The sequence below is a fragment of the Haliotis asinina genome, chromosome 5 (assembly GCF_037392515.1).
Source record: "Haliotis asinina isolate JCU_RB_2024 chromosome 5, JCU_Hal_asi_v2, whole genome shotgun sequence".
NCBI lineage: Eukaryota > Metazoa > Mollusca > Gastropoda > Lepetellida > Haliotidae > Haliotis > Haliotis asinina.
The window spans coordinates 51,415,776-51,437,379 of NC_090284.1; the positions used below are offsets into that span (position 1 = coordinate 51,415,776).

The window sequence follows — 21,604 nt, forward strand, 5'->3', positions numbered from 1 at the left end:
GTTTTGGAATTTCATGAAGATGAAAGAAGTATAATACTTTAAATGAAGCAGAATTCATGAAAGTCAACATTTGTGTGCATTGCATTCTTGAATCTCATAACCAGAGTTAAACAAACTTTCTTTCATAATTTTGTGATTTTATTCATTTAATTTTTTGTACATTTTGCTTTTTTATGTTTTCAGTCATAGTTCTCTTTTGTGTAACTGCCAATATTTTACATGTTTACATTTTTACAGTTAGGGTTGTCTTTGTAACTGTCAATATTTTACATGTTTACATATTACAGTTCAGGTTTTCTTTGTAACTGTCAATATTTTACATGTTTACATTTTACAGTTAGGGTTTTCTTTGTATCTGTCAATATTTTACATGTTTACATTTTACAGTTAGGGTTGTCTTTGTAACTGTCAATACTTTACATGTCTATGTTTTAGTCATGGTTTACGTGTGCAAGTGTCAACATTTTATATTTGTATTTAAATATTTGGTCTACTTTGATGGCACATTTTTCTTATTTCTTCTTTACATAGTCTAATATATCAGGAGTATTCATCAGTCAGTCATGTATATCCTTTGTCTCATGATATCCAGGGAGAGATATGGTTATGTTGTAATGTTACTGTTACACCTCACCTGCTTATGTGTAGCTTTTGGGCAGACTTGAGGGAAAAACTGAACATGACATAATGAAGCTGTATCACAGTGCTTTGAAGACCATTGTGAAGTCATCAGTTACCATGACAACAAATGACATCACAAATATCTACCTCTGAAACTTAATAGCTGTTATTGTTTCTCTTAAAGCATTTGTTATTACTTTTTCTAACATGCTTTGCTACAACTAACATCAAAAGCTTGACTGGATCCTGGCAAGGACTTGTCATTTTGATGTCAGTATCAATCTTGTAGGCCATCACTGAAATAATTGCATTTGACCTTTTAAGTTACCATGACATTTGACATGCAAAACTTGGTAGATATATCAGTCAGAACCTTGAGTGGTGCCTTTTGCTATTTACAGATTTTTAAGATTTATTATTTTTTTAGTTTCAATGGAAACGTTGCTATTTGCAGATTTTTGTCATTTATCATTTTCTGGGTTTCCATGGAAACAATTCCTGACTTAGTCACAAAAGGGAGGGATTGGCTTCATTTCCGGAGCACAACTTAAAAACCATTTGATATCTTTCAACAGATCTTGGCAGGTATATGAGACAGATCTTGGCAGGTATATGAGACAGATCTTGAAGTGGTGCTTTTAGCTGATTACAGATATATGCCATTTGTTTCATGGTTTCCATGGAAACGATTCAAACTTAGTCTAGAAAACATGAAGTAACTGTCAGATGATTTGTCCTTTCAAATATGTGGGGGCTGGGGGATATGTCATCTTCTGATGACTGTCGTTTAAAGTTTGTTTATAGAGGAGGACAAAAAATTACACAGTTTTCAATTTCCATGTTCATACTGCCACAAATGATTACCATGGCACCAAATATGGCAAGGTAGTGGCAAGATAATGAATTTTGTTGTTGTTATTGTTATATAGGTTTTAACACTTATTACTTGCCATTTCTAGCTACTACAGTTAGAAAATCTGTGTGCGGGTCTATTTTGTGTACGGGTATAGAAATCCTATTGAGATACTGAGTGAGGATTGTTCTCAACTCCTTATAAGGCTTGATGAAAATTAGTTGAACAGGCTCTGGGACTTGGCTAATTTGCACAGGTCTGAATAGGTGAGGTGAGGTGAAATGGAGTTTAACATTGTACATAAGAAAATTTCGCTCAGATGATGAAGTGTATGTGTGTATGTGTGGCTGCTTATACTAGCCTAGACTTAAGCTGGTTTAATGGTGCTAGCCCACTGAGATACCATGCCGCAGTTAAGCATGAATACTGTACTAAGACACATTACATGTTGGCTCTGTGCTGACCAGTGTGCACTCTAATCACATGGAGGCAGCCTACATGCCTGTGTAATAGATTATTGGTTATGTTATCACACGTTTGCCTTGTACCCCAGTGGTGTGGATTGTTCTTATGTTTTCTGTCATTTATTTTCAGTAACATTTCGTCTTTGTATTTGTAACTATTTCATTTTCAGACATTTCATGTCAGTTTGAATTTATCACCTGAAAATTCATGTATATGGGAAATATTTTGAAATATATTTCTGTATTACAAGCTGTAAAGTCTCCACATAATTTTAGCGAGCCACAAGGTGCCTGGTGCTTTCTGGAGCCAAAGCCACATACCGGTACTTCTTTTTAACACAGTTTCAGTAGAAACCAACCTAATAAGGTTTCATTCATACTAGCAGGGAAGGGAACAAGAAAATCTGTTTTCAGCTGAAATCCTCATTGAATGGGGTGTTCAGGGGATTTAGACGATTTACAGAATTTATCAATTTGACATAAAATAGGCAGAAATGCATGGATCGGCAGAAAATCGCCATGCCTGTAGTAGTGAAGGCATTTGTTATCCAGCTGGACATGCAGTGGAGGCACAGGGCTTAGTGTCAAAGATAAAGTAGTATTTGAATCACTTCATATCATGTGATTGAGTCCCAGTTGAAGATCTTTGTGAATGTCAATCAGTGGATTGTCAGGCCCAGATTTGATTCTTTAACCCCTGTTACCATACAGAACATTGGAGTATGGTCCTGAACATAAGTTTTAACTCAAAGCTGCCTGACATGTATTATGATGCATGCTGGTTGATAAGTATCAATTGTGTGAACATTTACAATATCGGAATCTCAAAATGGTGACAGCTTGTGTAATCACATTCCCCTAAACTGTTGCATCAAGAGCGTCTCATCCTTCAAACTCACTTAGAAACCTTCCTCTTCTCTGGAGTCGATTTACCCCAGATTTGTTTGAGCATTGTTAGACAGCTGGACAACAGGTATGTCAGATACGCATTGTTACGCATTGTATTTTGAGCTGAAAACTTGTGATGTTTCATCATCAAATGATCAGTTGGAAATTTAATGATCAGAAATCAGTTGATCTGCTTGTTGCTGTTGTTATCATCCAACACAGGACTTGAAACTTAATCTATGCCTGTTTTGTTTATGACTTCCCTTTTCAGCGAAGTCCAGAATAGTTAACTGTGCCAATTTTCATTTGTCAAAGTATGTGATCTAACCAAGCAGTTGTTCTCAGTAGAAGTCACAATAACTGGCAGAGTGGGTTGAACCGCTGATTTTCTGTGCTGTCAATTAGGTCCTGACTTTGAAAGTGTGGGTTCGAATCCTGGATGGCACTTAATCCGGAAAATTTACTGGAATATGCATTTAATAGTGGAAGTTTAATTTAATAGCATGTGTTTGTTTTTGTGTTGTTCAGGGATTTGCAGCAGATTCTATCCATTATAGCTTTTGGATAGTTATTTTTTATGCCATTAACCTCTTTTCCCTGCATTTGTAGATGAATCTGTGGCTTCCTTGGAAATCATGGTTTTCCTTGGCATTAATATTAAGTATTACGTTTATATAACAAAAGTAAAAGCAATGTTAAAAGTATATATTATTTATGAAATTATTATTAAGACTTCTGAAGGTCTACTGTGTTCATTTGCTCAAAAGTTCATGAAACATTCAAAAGGTTCATCACAAATTATCGTTTTAAATAAAAAATGTTATTTTTGTCTTGTTTCACGTTTTCATTTCTGATCTGCCAAGGAAAGGCCAGAAGTGCCCCTCCCAGAAGTAGTCACCAGTATCCAATGCATATCGTGCATGTCATTCTTGGGCAGATTAGGTCTGCAGAGAACCAAGCTTTTCCCAGTATGGATTCAAGAGCAGACAGGTGCTTGTCTCTCTGCAGAGATTCCTTGACTGGACAGGTTATCAACACACCATGCCTGTCTCTCCATTCAAAGTTTCTATCGATTATAATCAATTGACAAGACACCCATTTTCAATAGGTATTTTATTTAAGATTTTTTTGTGTATCAGCCAAGCATACATGATCATAGTATTCAATGCCAAGCAATCTCATCAAATCCATCTGGAAACTGGTACATAACATGATATATCACTGAGATTAAATCAACTGCTGACTGGCTCAATAGAAACACTTAATAAAAGAATTTTGATCCCTTGAAAACAGCATACTCAAAAGAGCACCTGCTCATTCAAACCACCACAGCTGTGGTGGCAATCAGCTATGATACATTATTTGTTCCCATTGGTATGCACGTTTAGTAATTTCGTTACAAATACACTTTTACAAATTTCCTATGTTTGGCCTAATTATATCCTAAACAACAAAGGCAGCAGAGGCGTGTTTTACTGAAAAAATCTGGTGTCAAATGATTGCGTAGAATGTACAAAAATATTCATCTAAAATCTGTTCTCATGTTAGTGAACAATTAAACATAGAAAAGTTATTTACACATTATTCAAGCACTGCAAGACTAACCATTGCCGGATCCTCCCACCTGTTTAACCAGATGACACCTCATGTTAATGAAATTACCATTCTTACATTAGTAATCTTTTATTGAAACTGAGGGTGCACAACAAATGCTTAGCAACTAGTCACTCTACATCTAATAAACAGAATAGTATGTTCTTTCACGGAGGTCAGCTATGTCAAATTGGGGATAGCAACTGATACAGAGCAACCCCTATATCATATTAATAAAATATCTTCATCAACAAAGTGAATATTTTAGATACCTCTGTTCTTCAATTCTGACGTTAGTAACAAATACTGATGTTTGGGTTTTTTTTTCAAAATGGTTGTAAGACTACCACTCCTCTGTTGTCTATTTAATGATTACTATTTTGAGGTGGCTAGCTGTCCCATAGGCTAGTTCAGTCAAGATTATGGCTTGTATCAATTTGTCATATAAAGACTGCATGGAAATGTACAAACAGTGATATGATAAATAGCATAGTACCAAAACAAAACAGCTAAACAAAGACTGCATCCCTAAATATCAAGTGAAATTCAACAGTTGCAAGCAAAGCCCATATGAAATTCCAAAGTGTTTTCCATCAGAACGAAACATTCACTATTTCGAGCAGCCACATGGACAATCACTCACTTGGGCCAAAATACACAATCTGATTCATTTCAAGCACATAAATGGTTCTAACAGACAAGAGGCACTGCCACAGATGCACCACGCTCACGAAAGCACAAGCTTGTGTTTTCATTCTAGGGGTAACCATCAAGTAAGTACACTGCTTTTATCACTATTCCATGAAAAGATGTCACCGTAGAAGCAACCAAAAACATCTGTTAGCAACCTGGAATCTTTCCATGGCAATATACAATGGTACAATAAAAGTAAAAAAGACGAAGTAACTTTGTTACAAACTGTAACCGAACAGATCATTCATGAGTTTTAACCATGATGATCCACTGACACATACCACTCAAATATTGGTAACTTGTTTGGAAATTTGACAAAAATATTGAATTATTCTTCAGTCACATGGATGATTCAGTAAGCAGCAGGAGAAAACTAGACTTATTGCTGTGCAATTGATGGAAACTACTCTAGAGAGCCAACATGTCACACACATTCTTGGATGTCTGAACAATGCATTGAGAAAGTCTATTTGATATCTCTCAAATGCAAACATAACCGTAACAGAAACCCATAACAATCAATTTTTCCTTACTATTCTATACTATTAATACAATTCTGATTAAAGTCTGAAATGAAATCATTACCATAGCTCATCCAAAATACGTCCATGTCTGCATGTGCTGTCCCCAAAAAGTAAACATTCAATCCCACTTAAACATTATCTCATCGGTTCTTCTCCATTCTAAAATTAATTCTCTGTTGATCATCATGAAACATAGACAGAAAATAACAGCATCATAACATAAGCATATTGGACAATTTAAAAGATTAACTTGATTATTAAAGCAGTATATGATGGTAATGTCATGTTATATCAAGTAGAGATACAATAGTTAATATAATGCATAATATGGACAACTATTGGAATGGCTGGTGCCTTAGTAACCAGCACAGTTAGGATATATATATTCATATATACTATGCATGGGATACGAGTCAGCTCAGGTTTCAGACTGATTCTGCACTGATTCATCGTCATCTTCTTCCTCGGCTGCCTGAGTTTTGATTGATTGAATAACCTGGCGGGCCGTCGTTGTGCTTCGAGATGAAGGCCTGAAACACAAAGGGTTGTACAGTTAAGACTTCTGAAGGCTGATGCACTGTGAAAAATATCAGGAGAGTACAGAGATACAGCTGATTATACAGGTGACATGCACATTGCATGGTTCACTTGTCCACTACACACTTGTACAAAATGGACATGTACATTCATGCATTAAGTTTAGGTGAATTCACTTTTTTCAACTTACAGAAAAATAAATATAAAAATGAAAAAGAAGGAAAATAAGCTTATATTAAATACAAAAGAATATCAAAAAACTGCAATACTGTTCTGCAGAAAGGGTTGTGATAAAAAAATTGATTTCTCTCTCACAAAGTCTGCAATAAGAGCACTAATGCTGCAGTGGTGTAATAAGGGCTTGTAGTTTCACATGTACTGAAAAACTGAAAGCACGGGAAGATTTTACGAGTGCTTCTTCGTTTTGACAGACCAGATTAATGCCTCTGATGTCAGTGGTTTGTACACAACGTTCAACCTATTGTTCATAGCTCAACCCTATAACCTATTTCAAACAGGAATCCAGATTGGCACTCCAGCAGCGGTCCTGCCATACTAACAACACAAATTATGTCCTACACAGCTAGATCAAAGGGGGACCTCCAACAAGCTGAAGTCTCCCACAGTACCATTCCAACCAATAAAAATACTATATTCAACAACCAATGGACTAAGCAACTATCTGTTCACTTTATCATAGGCCAAGTCAACTAAAGTAATGACATTTTACGTGTAATGTTTACATCACAAAAACAGCTTCAGCATGGATTCTAAAGAGATGCTGCAATCACATTCATTTGTTTTTTCGTTTATGAGAACCAGAATGCCTTGTGACTTGCTACATCTGCTCATGCAGGTGACACCAGCATTCATGGTATATGTAGGATAATAGGTAGATGACATACAATATATAACATTTGTACAGCCATTGAGAACCAGAATGTATCTGCAGTTTCTACATGTAGACATGCAGTAAGCAATGTTTAATATACTTCATATTTAACTTTAAACTGTTCCCCCATGTCATCATCTAGCATGCTACACGACACAACAATATCACGCCACACATTTATGACATCACAAAATCTTTACACAAAAACACAGTTACTGATTTCTTACAGTTCGACCTATAAATATCTTCCGATGTACACTCAAGTTAGTACATTTTTCTTACACTTCAGCCTGTACAACTCTACAAAATTATTTAAACAGCCATGCGAAGATGTTATTTGTGATCAAGCAGTGAGGACAGCTGTTGGAACAATGTATATGTTGATGCTTTCATGACAATGTTCTACTTGAAAGCTTTAACAAGACAGTCAAAAACGGTATGCTACAGCATGCCTGGAAACAGATTGTGATCAGCTTGCAGCTGTCTGTGGCAGATGGATTAAGTCTGTACAGTAGAAGAAACACATGAAACTGCCAACTTACAACCTAATCTTGCTGCATTTCACTTTGTCTGACAACAGAGAGTGGTATTTCATAACAACACTTCAACATAAATGTGCACAACTTTCCCAATGTTGATGAAATGAAATAAAATGAGGCCAAATTTAGATTGCATGCATCATCTACAAGACACTGACATAAATTCACCAGTAATTCTGACCTGAATTAACTAATCTACTTTGCATAGTTATCACTTCAAAACATGCTGTCACTGTTTTATCGATCCCAGAGTTATCAAAGCAAAGCTTGTCAACTGTAGCGGTTGTTAACATGAAAACAGGTATGGGACAAGATGTCATGAAATGGATGCGTTCAATTGGAGACGAGGTGGAAGGAAATACCCAGATCACAACAGATCATTCAAGCCTATTCTCGCTGTTTTCATAATCATCTTACAACACTGAAGCCAAAAAAAATGAAACCAATGACTTATAATAATTATGCAATCCAGGCGATCATTGCAAATGGAAGAGCTTGTGGCCAAGGGATGGCGGAACATGCGAATACCTTTCACTTCTTCTTGGCATCGCAAACACATTTTAGACTGCATGGAAGACAATGACGGATATATGAGGTTATCATGGGATAAGAATGACAAGATTTTTACTGCACTTAGATGTATATAGAAATACATATAACAGTGAATACATGAAGGAAAGACTGTACATTACCTAATATCTCCTGAAAGTTGACGTATTATTGTAAGGAATACCATTGAAGCAAAGCATGAATGATTTTGCAAAGAATGTCATACAGCTTTCGACAGCAGACTTTTCAGCCAAATCAGAAAATGATTCAGGTTCTCAGCTGAATGCAGAATTGCTAAATGCAATCATTCCAGTCAGAGTATAAGGAAATGCCACACCACTGTCAACTCTTGTAGAGAAGCTATATACTGCAGTGCAACATTTGGACTTCTTGCATGACCATGACAGCACAATTAAGCTGCTATTATGACAGGACTGGTTGAAAATCAGATAACATACCCTCACATTTTGCTAAATGAAAGATGAGATTGTCATAAATACAAAAGACACCAAATAATGAAAGTGTTTCGAATCATGCAATAACATGATGGCGATGAAAACCAAGTTTAATGATTGATTTGTCACAAAAGAATACACCTGAACAAACCTACTTAACATCTCATGCAGAAACGTACAAATATTTGACTACCAACAGTAACATTTCTAAAGGTTAACTGCAACTTCTAGAGATACATTACTATATCATCAATGCTATGCCTCAACGGCTGCTGAAACAGGGAATACCACATACCTGAATTTTCTTAACTGTGAGATTTCTCGAGATGCCACTTCATTTTGTTCCATCTGCTCATCGATATCTCTCTGAAGTTTACGTTTCTGAGAGTTGAGACGTGCTACCTCCTCTTCTGTTTCATCTAACTGGCGTTTCAATGCCTTCACTCGGTTGTTTACTTTATCAAGCTGCAGATTAGAAGACAGACACTTTAACATGTTGCCAGGGAACTTTACTAGGCAATGAGAGCTGATATGAATTGTGACATCACCTAGCAAAGGTACCTTTGATTATAAGTGAGTTTTCTTGTATGTCACAAACAGCAATATTCCAGCTATATAGCAGCAATCTGTACAGAATCAAGTCTGGACCTGACAATCCAGTGATCAACAGTATAAACATCAATCTGCGCATTTGGTAACCGATGACAGGTCTCGCCCATTAGTTGCTCTTACGACAAGCATAGTCTCCTTTTGTGGCTAACATGGGTTGTGAAGTTCAACAAGAAATATCTCCATATCCAGAAAAATGCCATAATTTATTCTTAGAAGTACACATTTTCCAGGGAAGGGAAAAAACAACAACATAAATGTGGATGATATATTGAACACTTCTGTTGGGGTTAATTTTTTTATCTTTGGGACATCTTGCAGGCATTATGTTAATTAGGTCCATTAATTCAACCTGCACCACTCCGTGACCATCCCAACTTACCTGCTCTTTATACTGGTCAGCATGTCTCCTCTCATCCTCAGCCTGCAGTACCAACTCTTTCAGCTTCTTCTCCAATTTTCGGCCTGATCTCGCCAATGTTGCACGCTCCCTGAAACAAAGAAATGCAAGGCACGTGCAGAATAACATGAAGACTGTAAATCAGCTGTCAACATTACTGGTTAGAGTGACTAAGCATGGTTTTATGCTGCTTTTAACAATCTCACCAGCAACATCACAGCAAGGGACACCAAAAATGGGCTTCACACTTTGGGCCCTTGTGTGGATTTGTCTTGACAAGTGAACCCTTTAAGCACAAAGCTAACCCCCTCTCCTTCCGCAAATACTAATTTATTGAAGGACGAAACAGTACAGGCTTTATGCAATTCAGCATAGCAAATTTGATCTTGGTCACTAATTCTGGAACTACATCACAGTATAAACAACAACCAATGTATCCATTAAACTCACTTGGCTTCGATTTCAATCTGCTCTTCCAGATTGACGATCTTGCTCTCAAGGGCAGCTATAATAGCCTTGGTTCTAGATCTGTTTTGTCCCTCCAGTTCTGCTAGCTTGTCTCTCATTTCTTTGTTATTCCTCTCCAGGGCAGACTTCTGGTTCTCCAACTTAAGTGACAGTGTCTTCTCAGATGACAAATCAGCACTCATCTGCTCCATCTGAACAACAAAGAGAAAGAACTTCAAACCTGGGTCTCCTTGTTGAAGAACTATGAAAGTGTTTGGTCACAGAAATCACCAGTATGACAACACACAAACAATTACGTCAACAAGCACCGACTAGTGCTGGGAAATGGTTGAAATCTCATATCTGATGACTGGTTCATTACTAATGAGCAATCATCAAAAAAGATTTGCTTGTGTCATTTTTCAGATTTTCCTGTTTTCCAGGTTTCATTCAGAAACTATCCAAATTGCAAATGCAACCTTTATGTTCAATGTTAAATGATACACTTGCTTTATCAAAGTGTTGAAGAAATATGCAGTCATTACGTTTTAGTAAGTGGAGCGAGTTTTCTAAGAAACATGTCATCAGGCCCTGACAACTTTTAAGATATGTTCAATCATCAAGCATTTCAAACACTGAGTTAGTAGTGATAATATTGTTTGACTAAGAGAAAATGTGACAGACTGCGAGGTCACTGTGGCCAATCCTTGATTATTTAAATTAATGGATGCATCACTGACACGAACTGCTACAATAAATTGTTTCTAAGGGCCAGCATTAGTTGATGGGAACTTATTGTAACTAGGAGTCCCGGTAATATCAGTGCACACACCTGCATAGTTGCCTTCCTGGCCTTGTCTGTCATTAACTCTGCATTGCTATGTTCATCCTCTAGTTCGTCCTCTAACTCACTGATACGAGCCTCCAGGCGACGCTTCTCATCAAGGAATGCATTCCTGAAATAAACACAAAAGCTCATTTCCCTGTCCAAATTGTCAATCTCAAAGACATTTAAGAAAAAATTACATGCACAAATTTGACTCAAAGATATGTATGACTGTGTCGCCAAATGTACAGGACAAAAGTACATTAATCTGAATTTGCATTCATATCACATATTTCTAAAAAGGATGTGTCTGTGGACTTCAGCTCGTATGACATATATCAGTGGTTGATACTAAGGTGGATGCATGTGTCAAGTTTTAAACACCTGGACATCTAAAGGTAGAATTCCAATACTGTCATAATCAAACATGTGTCTTTGGCTTGAGAATGATACACAAATTAACAACCACTCCTCAAACAAAGATCCATATCAGTCAGTCACATCTATCACAACAAACGCTCAAACTCACTTTCCACTTGCAAGTGACGCAAGTTCATCTGCGAGTTCATCACGCTCTCCCTCTGCGTTCCTCCTTGCCCTTTCAGCTATAGACAACTCTTCCTGCACCTTCAGCAGCTCTGCCTCAAGGTTCTTGATCTTCCTCTCATTGTCCTTAAAGCTGTTTGCCATCTCTTCCCGAGATATCCGCAACTCATCCAACTCACGCAGGTACTCCTTCGACTGTGACTGTGCTCGTTTGTATTGCTTCACTGCATCGTCCTTCACCTTGTTTGACATCTCTAGCTGACCTTCAAGGTCTTTTAGGTCACCCATCAGCTTGTTGCGAGCACTTGTGGCAAGTGATCTCTGTTTGCGTTCATCTTCTAATTCTGCCTCCATTTCTCGCAACTGTATATACAAAAATATACTATATATACACTTTCACACAGAACTTACTGTTTATTTAATATCTTCATCAACTTATGCAGCACTGATTAAAAACAGAACCTGATGAAAGTGAAAACATGTGACCAAAGCTCACTAATACCAGTGACCATGACTGAAAACTTTACCTGAACAACAATTATCTGGGATACAATATAATACCTGAATCAAACTGGCTTACCATATTTGACATGGCACTTTCCTTTAGGTGCACAAGATGTAATTTGGTGATTATTTTAGATAAACTGTTCACCATTCTGCAAGTTACACTTCCAAAGCATATCATTACTTTACATCTGTATATCTAATTGAAACTCTAAGCAATACAAGAGTAATAACCACAGGATTTTAAACTAAGCCAATACGTACCTGTTTAAGAATAGACTTCTTGGCTTCATCCACGAGGTCGTCGCGACCCTGCATGTCACGGTCATACTGAGCTCTGAGAGCCTGCATGTTGACCTCAAGTCGCAGTTTGGCATCTTCTGAGAGCTGCAGCTCATCTTCCAGCTCCTCAATCTGGGTCTTCTGTTCCTCCACCTGTTGCTCCAGCTGTCGTCGAGCCTTCTCCAGGTCATGCACCTGACATCAAACATCCATTGGCATTAGGAGTTTTGATCACCTTCATTATGGCTGGCATGCCAAATATTGCAAGAACATTCAAATAACCAATACTGTTGACATTTGTCACTTGGATTGTATCCATGTTTACAACTGTGGTGCCTCTTGGACAATTATACAGGTTCAGTGCATCTTGATTACTTATTCATTTGAATTACAACTTCCTACATCTGTTAAACCGCAATATTATTTAATTGGACAGTGGCTAATATGTCCTTGTCTTAAAAGCAAATGATACTGAATGGCTTTGAAGCTGACTCTTGCTAAGAAACTTCAAAATATCAGTCAATTTAGGTAAAAAACTATATCAACACACTGTCAACTGTTATCCACTCCAAAACCAGCTTTTTGTGAAGGGAGTATATACTTCTCTGCTTACATAACTTAAAAGATCCTAACAAAGCTCGAATCTCTTTAAGATGCTGATCTACTTACATTTTTGCCAACATCATCCTTGGAGGACATGAGATCTTCAAGCTCCCTGGCCTGTTGTTGTTTCTGCCTCTCAGAAGACTCCAGCCTCTCTCTCAATTCTTCTAGGTCCCGGTTCAGGTTCAGGATCCTTGTCTCCTTATCCCGACACTCACGCTCAATGCCGTCACGTTCGGCTGCAAGTCTGTGGAGGCAAGCAACTCTTATCAATTTCAAGAAGTTCAAGTCATTCAAACTTTGTGCCTTTCTATCATGACAATAAGCTAGCCATCAGGTAGAAACACTCCATGACGAGTTCTCATCCTTAACTCTTTACAAATCATTACTGTGAATTCATGTAGTCATGTAAACTTCACAGATGTCATCAGTTCTTGTCAGCTGGGCCAGGGAGTAGGTAGGACCTTATTTGAATGCTATGCCAGCTCCACAATCAAGAGAACAAACTGAAGTCATATCAGGAACTGTCAAAATATACTGACAGAAGTCAACTATCTGACAACCCATTTTGTTTTTAGCAAGATCTTACTAACATGGTTCAATGGGGACGGAGCCATGCCATCCCTCTCAGAGGGCTGAAAGCACTACCTACCTTTCTGAAATGGCCTTCTCTTCATTCAGCATCTGGTCAAACTTGCGCTGTTTCTTCTCCATCTGACTGGTAGTGGACCTCTGACTGTCACGCTCTATTGTCAGGTCCTCCACCTAATCGAAAGTGTAATGTGTAATGCACAGATCTAGAACCTTCAACTGCTTTAATCTAAGTGTGAGCAAGTTTTGTTTTAACCCCACTTTAAGCAATATTCCAGTGATATCACAGATGGGGACACATTATGCCTTTATGGGGAATCAAACACGGACCTTCAGCATGATGACCAAACACTTTGACCACGAGGCATAGCCTTTTGGGGTTACAAGGTTTCAGATCTTTGGATAAGACATATTGTCATAAGGCTTGGTTTTACAGAAGCCAGGAAATCTTTCAGCTGTATCATGTCAACTCTGTCAAGTCTGGGCCAGATAATCAAGTGATTATCAAAACATGTTCAACCATTTGGATCAATATCCAATTTAAAACAGGCCATACTGACTAGACAGTTTGCTACTATAGCTTACCTCGGCTTGCAGCTTCTTGCGGGACTTGTCCAACCTCTCGTTCTGTGTGCGAGCCTCCTCAAGCTGAGCCTGCAGAGCATCCAAGTCACGGGCAGCCTTCTTCTTCACCTCTTCAAGGGCCTCAGCATTAGCAGTATCATTTTCAAACTTCTTCTTCATTTCCACCATCTGGATTCACAGAGAGATGTCCATTAATGATACAGTTTGCCAATTATTAAAGCAACTTCCTTTCCCTATCCATAATGTCCATGGCACGACAATTCTCAGCTGTCTCAACCATTCATATTGGTAATAAAGCCTGTATGTATACAGGTTGTAAATACAGAACAATACATCCTGACATCAAAACAACTGATCAAGGATAGTATCAGGAATTCCTACAGTGTCAAGATGTATCCTTGCAAACAAATAAACACTCTCAAAGCTGACAATGTAAGAGTGACTCCTGGGCTCCCATTGAGGATAACCAGGTTTTGTAATATTTTGAAATTTTAATCAAATGGGTGGAATATTCAATCAGGTCAGCCACTGAATACACAAATTTACTAAATGAGCCCTTACACTGTTGCTATACAAGACAACAAAAACCCTTCCAAGAGAAATAGCATCAAACAAAATCCCCATACACTATGATGGTTAGCTTCAATCAAAATCATTCTAGAAGCTGACCTAATACCAAAATCAATACAGAAGTAAACAGATAGGTTAAACAAAGACTCCACTAACCTTGTTATTAGCTTCTGCTATTTGCCTCTCCAGATTCTTCTTAGATTCCTCCTCCTCCTCAAGTCTGTCCGTAAGTTGGTTGATCTCATCATTGGCCTGACGCAATTTGGATTGGGCAGATAGTTTCTGACGAGTTTCCTCTTGCATTAGATCCTGTATTAGAAACAAACTTGCAGATCAGGCACAAACAAAAGCACACTCGCATCAACGGAAGAAACTATATGAAAGGTTGGAAGAGAGAAATTATGTTAAGTAAGCAATACAGCTGCTGTCTTACCCTACGAAACAACCTATGCAATATCTGGAGCAGAAGGTACTACTCCAATACAATACTGTCAATTTGTTGTTCATTTAGGAGATAAACATCATGTGTTGGCCAATTTCCGGTTGTTATGGAGTATCTGAAGCACGGGAATACATTTGGAAACAATTGTTTGCGATGTTTCTATGTGTCAACAGGTAGCGAACAGTCTTGCAGTTTCTGGGAATCAAATACCATTTGATCATGTTTTTCAACCAATCAGATTACAGAACACAATTTTGGTTTACAATTTACAGGGAAGAGGTCTGTCATATACTGAGTCAGGGAGTATATAATGTCCTTGTATCATGACACAAAACCAGTCAAATCACTAAGCCTGACCACCTAACCCAGTTGGATGTCCCTTCTCATGTTGATGGACCAACTAACCGTGCTTACAGATCCTATCCCAAGCCATACCTGTGCATCAGCCAACTGGGCATCCAGACTGGACACCTTGGAGCCCAGCTGCATAGCCTTGGTTTCTGCCTGCTCCAGCTGCTGACTGGTGGTGTCTAGTTCTGTGGCCAGCTTCGTCACCTTTTCGATAGTCTCGCCTCTGCCCTGGTCAAGTTCCTGCAGCTTAATGGAGGCCTCCTGCAGCTGCTGTTCAGCCTGCTTCCTCTTGCGCTCGGACTCTTGCTTGGCCATCTGGACCTGCTTCAGGTCATTGGCCAGGTCCTGGTTCTCGGCCTCCAGGGTTGTTTTGCTCTTCTCCATCACATTCTTGCCCTGTAAATGTCAGTGTCATGAAACGTACACTAAAAATAATGCACAAAAATCATTCAAGTCAGTGGAAGCTTTTAAAGAAAGCAACTCGAAACTGTGAACTAAAAGTTCTGCATAAAACTTTTTATGCTGGTGTTGCTTGTAAAAACAATGATCGACTGCAGGTTTATTAGAAATACTATTTTTCTCTCAGATTATTACTCTGCCCATGCAGTCAACAAGCTGACTCTTGTAAAAAAAAAAAAAACACACAAAAAACCCAAAGTACTTTCATGACATCCAACATGCAGGATTTCAGTATGTTGTAGACCTAGAACGTTTGCTGGATTTTTGAGTTGGTGTAACTGAGTGTTCACCTTTCTGACGGTCTCAATCTCTTCACTGAGGTTCTCCATCTGCTGTTGGTACTTGTGCCTCATGTCCTGGATGGCTTCCTCATGCTGACGCTGAGTCAGGTCCAACAACTTCTTCAGGTCCTTGATTTCAGTCTCACGCTTGTTCCTCAACTCCACAGCAGCTGCCGTGCTGTCCAACTCTGCTTCAAACTCTGTCTTCAGAGCTTCCAGTTCCTACAGGTAAACAGCATACAGCATTAGTGAACAACACTATCTGCAATACTATCAGTTGAAAGGGCACTGATGCGGAACGAATAATGTTTCTCGCTAACGGTCTAATTACGAATCCAAGCTGCAAATTGGTCAGCAGCCGCTTCCTCGACCGTGGCGGACACGGACTGGGGTCCTGTCTGCATCAGCAGAACTTCTTCACCCTAAGCAGTGAGGAGGCCAGATAACCATCACATGCCATTATTTAAAAATATCCCTGGTATTCCTTGTCTGTTTGTAATAAAATATCCCAGCAGTGTAGTTTTTTCTGATGAATGGATGGTATAGTGACTGATCCAATTTGATCCCATTTCTGTTTTTTTTACCTCGATATTTGATCATGTCATGTAAAAATATGATGTCTTGAGGCACGTAGCTAGTAAGCCATTTGTTTCATATAAGTCTGATAGATTGCAAAACTTTATATTCAGATAGTTTTGAGGGCTGGCCCAGCAGTCATAGCAAAAATCATATGTAAATTTTGGTAGCTACCCCCTGATTTATTATCTATGATAATAAAAACACATAACTAATTTATTTGAATTGGTAGAGAAATCTGAAAATTTCTGAAAAAAATGATCATACCTATTTACCCAAGTACACAGCAAAAGCCTATACGTATTTCTTATGTAACAACAAACTTCCATTGGTATCCTCAAAACAGTTCCAGCCCAAAGTGTTTTCATCCTACATGCGACGCAGAGATTACATCCGCCATGCTGTAACCCGTGTTTGATGGTATAAACCTGCATGTGTTGTCATCATTCACTTTATGGTCAGTTAATGAATTTATAACAGGTGTAGTTAGGGGTAATCCCACTTGGATTACGTGACAGGAGCCCATTTGGCATTTCTCTTGTCTGGAGTAAATGCTCAACATTATAAATTAAGGTCTGATGTGGCAAATGCATTGCATGTTATGTAACATGTGCATGTAAATGATGCAAAAGGGTTTATCAGCTGAGTTGCAATAACAAACATCAATGTAAGGATTAACCGATAACACGTTGACTAATTAAATACTTCCACAGCGGAAGTGCTCAGTGTTTATGTGTGTGGATTTACTAATCTATACTGACTACACCCCGCCACTACCTTGATTGATTGACTGCTCATTATTGGCCAACTAATGGCGGACATCATGCAATTAGTTGACAGGTGAACTATCATAGGATGACCAGTGAGACTACAGTGTGAAAAATTCTGAAACGATCTGTCACTTTTTCGCTTACTAGATGGTTGAAAGACACAAGACACAGGACCATATACCAGCTGCAGATGAATGGAATATGGTTCTTGCATGTGGATATTGATGGATACATTCCTGAACGAGGTAATGGCCTGACATTGTTGCTATAACTTTAGTCTGTTTTAAATGTAATATCTGCATTTTGTTTTAACTTATCTGTTGCAGCATTCATCTGTATTACAGAAAACATGCACTAAGTCGCGAATAGAGTGTGAAATATGATTCACACAGGCAATCTATACAATGTTTAGATATTACAGTCACGTTATAAATTCACTGTAAGTATACGCAGACAGTGTGAGTTTTGGGTTTGTTTTTTTTTACTAACTTTCAAAATACATACAAACGTATTAAGAAACTAATTATGGTTATGAGACAAACTTTTCATACGTACATTGACTTCTTCAGTTCTAACCATTTTTTTACCACTGGCAGATGATTAACTTCAAAGTGTTTCATTTGTTTTCATAATAATGACTTCATCTTTGTTGGTCAGTCTATACTTATTCCATCAATATGGGGGGTCAGCAGAGGTCACGAACCAGTCACAAATTCTGGAATATCATCCAGGTACTCACGGGAGAAAAACAATAACAAAAGAAACAACCAGTCCACAGAAATTGCTCCGCATCAGTGCCCTTTTAAGATCTAACACACTACCACAAGTACCTTTGCATTCAACAATGAAATGATGAAAAAAGTGTCTCCTAAATGGTGGCTCAATTACATTTTGAGGGAAAGTGAAATTTCTGTCAGTCTAAGTAAACTTATCCTCAGTACTTTTCGTTACACTCAACCACTGAGTCTAACAAAAACCTTATGGGAGGTCGCGTCAGGTAACCTTTGAGATTGACCAATCTGAACACAACTTGAAAATAGTGTTTTTGACAATTTTCAAGGATGTTAATTTGCGGAAATATTAGCTAATGGTAACCATGTCAACAGAAACCCCAAAGCGTATATACTGCAGGTTAAATAACTGTGTTATATGCTGATTTTCGTTTGTGGAGAGATCTGTGTCGGTGACCTGAATATTTTGAAAGTCCCTCCGATCCCTAAATAGTAGCCGTTGTCTGATTGGTTAAATTTATTTAACCGTCTCGCATTTGATTGGACCGTCATTGGTAGCTCAAAGGTTACCTGATGCGACCTTCTACTAGGTTTCGTTAGACTCAGTGGTGGAGTGTAACGAAATACACTGAGACGAAGTTTACTTAGACTGAAATTTCTGTCTAATGGGTATGGGGCTGAGAGGCCGAGGTTCGCAATCTATTCAAAGCTTGACCCATGCTAATATGACCACTTTCATGTTGTTGCACATCAGTGGGAAAGCCTTGCCCAATGCATTGCCAAGCTGAAGTCATATCCATTTAGTGAAGGACCATTATAGGATCTGCCAAGAAAACCTTGACTTTGTAAACCAGGCCAGGCATGTAGAAGTGAAGTGTGGAACACGCTCATTGCACTAGTTTTTACCAACCTCGTTAAGGTCCCTCTTCTGTTTCTCTGCTTTATTCCTGCTTTCTTTCTCAGACTCAAGGTCCTCCTGCAGTTCCTGAATCTGGTTCTGATATTCTCGGATCTGCTTGTTCATGTTCGACCTTGCTATGGACTCCTCATCAGTTCTGGAAGACAAACCACAAAATATAAACGCATGAACTGTCACAACTGCTGCTGAAAGTCATTCTTTATATCTGTGTAAACCTTCATATTTATGAATTCTGTATAGTCTCACAAACACTAATACATCCATTAAATCTAATAGCTGTCTTGCTTTAACATACCTTTACACAGTACCGGGCCACATCTTTCTCTTAATGAAACATGATACGGTCCAGACAAACACAACCGTAACTTAGACCCAAAGTGTGTCTAACTTCTTGATGCCCTTGATATGTTCCCCACAACCCACAAGTCCTCATGTGTTTCTTACTTCTGAAGGGCCTGCTGCACCTCCTCCTCACGTCTGCTGAGCTGGGTCTGCAAATCCTCAACCTGCTGCCTCTTCTCATTCAGCTGGTCACGCAGGTCATTCAGTTCTGACTCAAGTCTTCGTCTGATCTTCTCCAGCTCCTGGCGAGCCTGCTGCTCCTTGCGGAGTCGTTCTTCCAGGTCCGCAATGATAGCCTCATACTTGTTCTTCAACTTGCCCAGTTGCTTCGCCTTCTCCTCCTCCTCCACCATCTGTGATTGGACATCATTCAGACGCTCTTCCAACTGTTTGCGTTCCTTTACCAGTTTCTGATTCATGTCCTCAGCTACTGCCATGTCCTCCTCTATCTTCTTCACCTTGGCATCATTTGTCACCTTCTCCAACTGCAGTTTCTGCCGAGCCTGTTCCTCTTCCTCCAGCCTGTAAACACATGGATCACTGACTACAAGCACAGCACATTAAACCAATTGTCATTCATCACTGCTTATCATAAACCAGTTTTTTATTGCTTGGTTTACAGGTCAGTTTGTCTATAAATTGATAGGTGGAAATACTGTAGACATCTCTGAAGATTAGGAATGAACAAGGTATCTTGAGCATGGCATGGCATGGCATGTATTCTTGATGAAATAGTATGAAGTATAAGTAAACCAACAGTTAACATATACCCAAATGATGAGGACATAACATCTTTCCTGATAAAACTTCTCAAAAATTGAAATAACATTGCTTAAAAGTGTCATAAACTACTTTGAAAATTATCGTGTCCATATTATACAAATTAAAGGGATTTGAAATATACTACACATGGCCTTTCATGATAATCATGGGAATACTCGGGTTTGAACGGGATAGTACATACTGTTCTTCCAGATCCTGTATCGTCTGGCTGTATTTCTTTTTCTCTTCCAGTAGAGCGTTGCATCGATCTTCCTCCTCTTCTATACGCAGTTCCATGTCATGCAAGACATCCTCCAGCTCTTGTTTCCGTGCAGCAAGTCGAGCTCGAGCCTAGACAGCAAACAGATACTTCATGGACCATAGCACAGGATGTGCAGACATGGATACAATGTGTAGTTATTTTAAGACATATAAACTTTATGTCAAATGGCATGAAGCTGATTCATATTTTATCTACTTTTACAAAGAGAGGACTGATAAGAATGGAGTTGAAACCTCCTGTGAGTGACGTAATCAAAATCACAGTGTTGAGCATTCACCTCTTCAGCCTCTTGACAAATGGCACTCTCAGCCTCTAACTGTTCTGCCAAGATGTTCTTCTCCTCAATGATCTGTGCATAGCGACGCTCGACCTCATCATAATCCTGCTTCTGTTTATCGTAGCTGTCCTTGACCTTCTTTAGCTCCTCCTCGACCACCTTTTGTTTCTCCTCCTGCCCTGTCACCTGCAGCAGTGGCTTCACCTGGGAAAGGCCAAACAACACATTAGTCACCTACAGTTCATTAAATGAATGAATGAATGAATGAATGAATGAATGAATGAATGAATGAATGAATGAATGAATGGTCAGCTTTACCCTGTTTTTAGGTACATTCCAGCAATATAACAGCATTAACACCAGGAACTGGCTTCACACATGGTACGATTGAGGGGAATAACCATCGTCTTCAGGTTGACAGACCTATCATTAGACTAACCCACCATCACTAAGGAAAGATGGTGTCAAAACAAACACAGCATTATCATTATCTTGTGTGCGAGACAGATAACTTTGAAACAACTTCTATTAAACTATTCTTATAAACACAGCTACTGACACTTCGACAGTGCTACTTGGTTGAACATTTAATAGCTAGATATCTAAAATGTAACAAGACGTGTATATTTACCTTAGTGAACAGTCTCCACCACTGCCAGTTCCTCAGCTTGAGGTAGGCAGCACAGTTCCTCTGAATCACACGGATAGCGTTGATCTGCTGCAAACGTCTCATGTGATTTCTGGACAACAAAAAGCACCAATTCAAACAAGCAGTTTAGCCCAATGAACCAGAGTGGGTCCATCAGTTCTCAGTCATTCAGCAATAGAATTTCTGTGGCA

At 38.7% G+C, this 21,604-nt stretch overlaps 1 protein-coding gene across 6 annotated transcripts in view; it reads right to left on the minus strand.

Moving 5' to 3' along the window:
• Positions 1-3,924: 3,924 nt before the first annotated feature.
• Positions 3,925-21,604, minus strand: part of LOC137284736 (myosin heavy chain, non-muscle-like) — a 64,545-nt gene continuing 46,865 nt past the window's right edge. For 2 of the 6 annotated variants that reach the window (XM_067816663.1, XM_067816662.1), the window contains 18 exons: positions 21,396-21,504; positions 20,765-20,968; positions 20,407-20,555; positions 19,545-19,964; positions 19,092-19,236; positions 16,114-16,326; positions 15,449-15,760; positions 14,728-14,880; positions 14,002-14,169; positions 13,478-13,590; positions 12,892-13,072; positions 12,205-12,417; positions 11,420-11,799; positions 10,897-11,020; positions 10,068-10,276; positions 9,600-9,708; positions 8,904-9,073; positions 3,925-6,166 (listed from right to left, as the gene is read on the minus strand). In XM_067816663.1, coding sequence (XP_067672764.1) covers positions 6,055-6,166; positions 8,904-9,073; positions 9,600-9,708; positions 10,068-10,276; positions 10,897-11,020; positions 11,420-11,799; positions 12,205-12,417; positions 12,892-13,072; positions 13,478-13,590; positions 14,002-14,169; positions 14,728-14,880; positions 15,449-15,760; positions 16,114-16,326; positions 19,092-19,236; positions 19,545-19,964; positions 20,407-20,555; positions 20,765-20,968; positions 21,396-21,504 — 3,484 coding nt within the window. In that variant the 3' untranslated portion in view covers positions 3,925-6,054. Of the gene's footprint in view, positions 6,167-7,607; positions 7,636-8,132; positions 8,170-8,551; positions 8,624-8,903; positions 9,074-9,599; positions 9,709-10,067; positions 10,277-10,896; positions 11,021-11,419; positions 11,800-12,204; positions 12,418-12,891; positions 13,073-13,477; positions 13,591-14,001; positions 14,170-14,727; positions 14,881-15,448; positions 15,761-16,113; positions 16,327-19,091; positions 19,237-19,544; positions 19,965-20,406; positions 20,556-20,764; positions 20,969-21,395; positions 21,505-21,604 lie in introns of those variants that run through there. The other 4 variants (XM_067816666.1, XM_067816664.1, XM_067816665.1 and 1 more) reach the window with 4 other exon arrangements.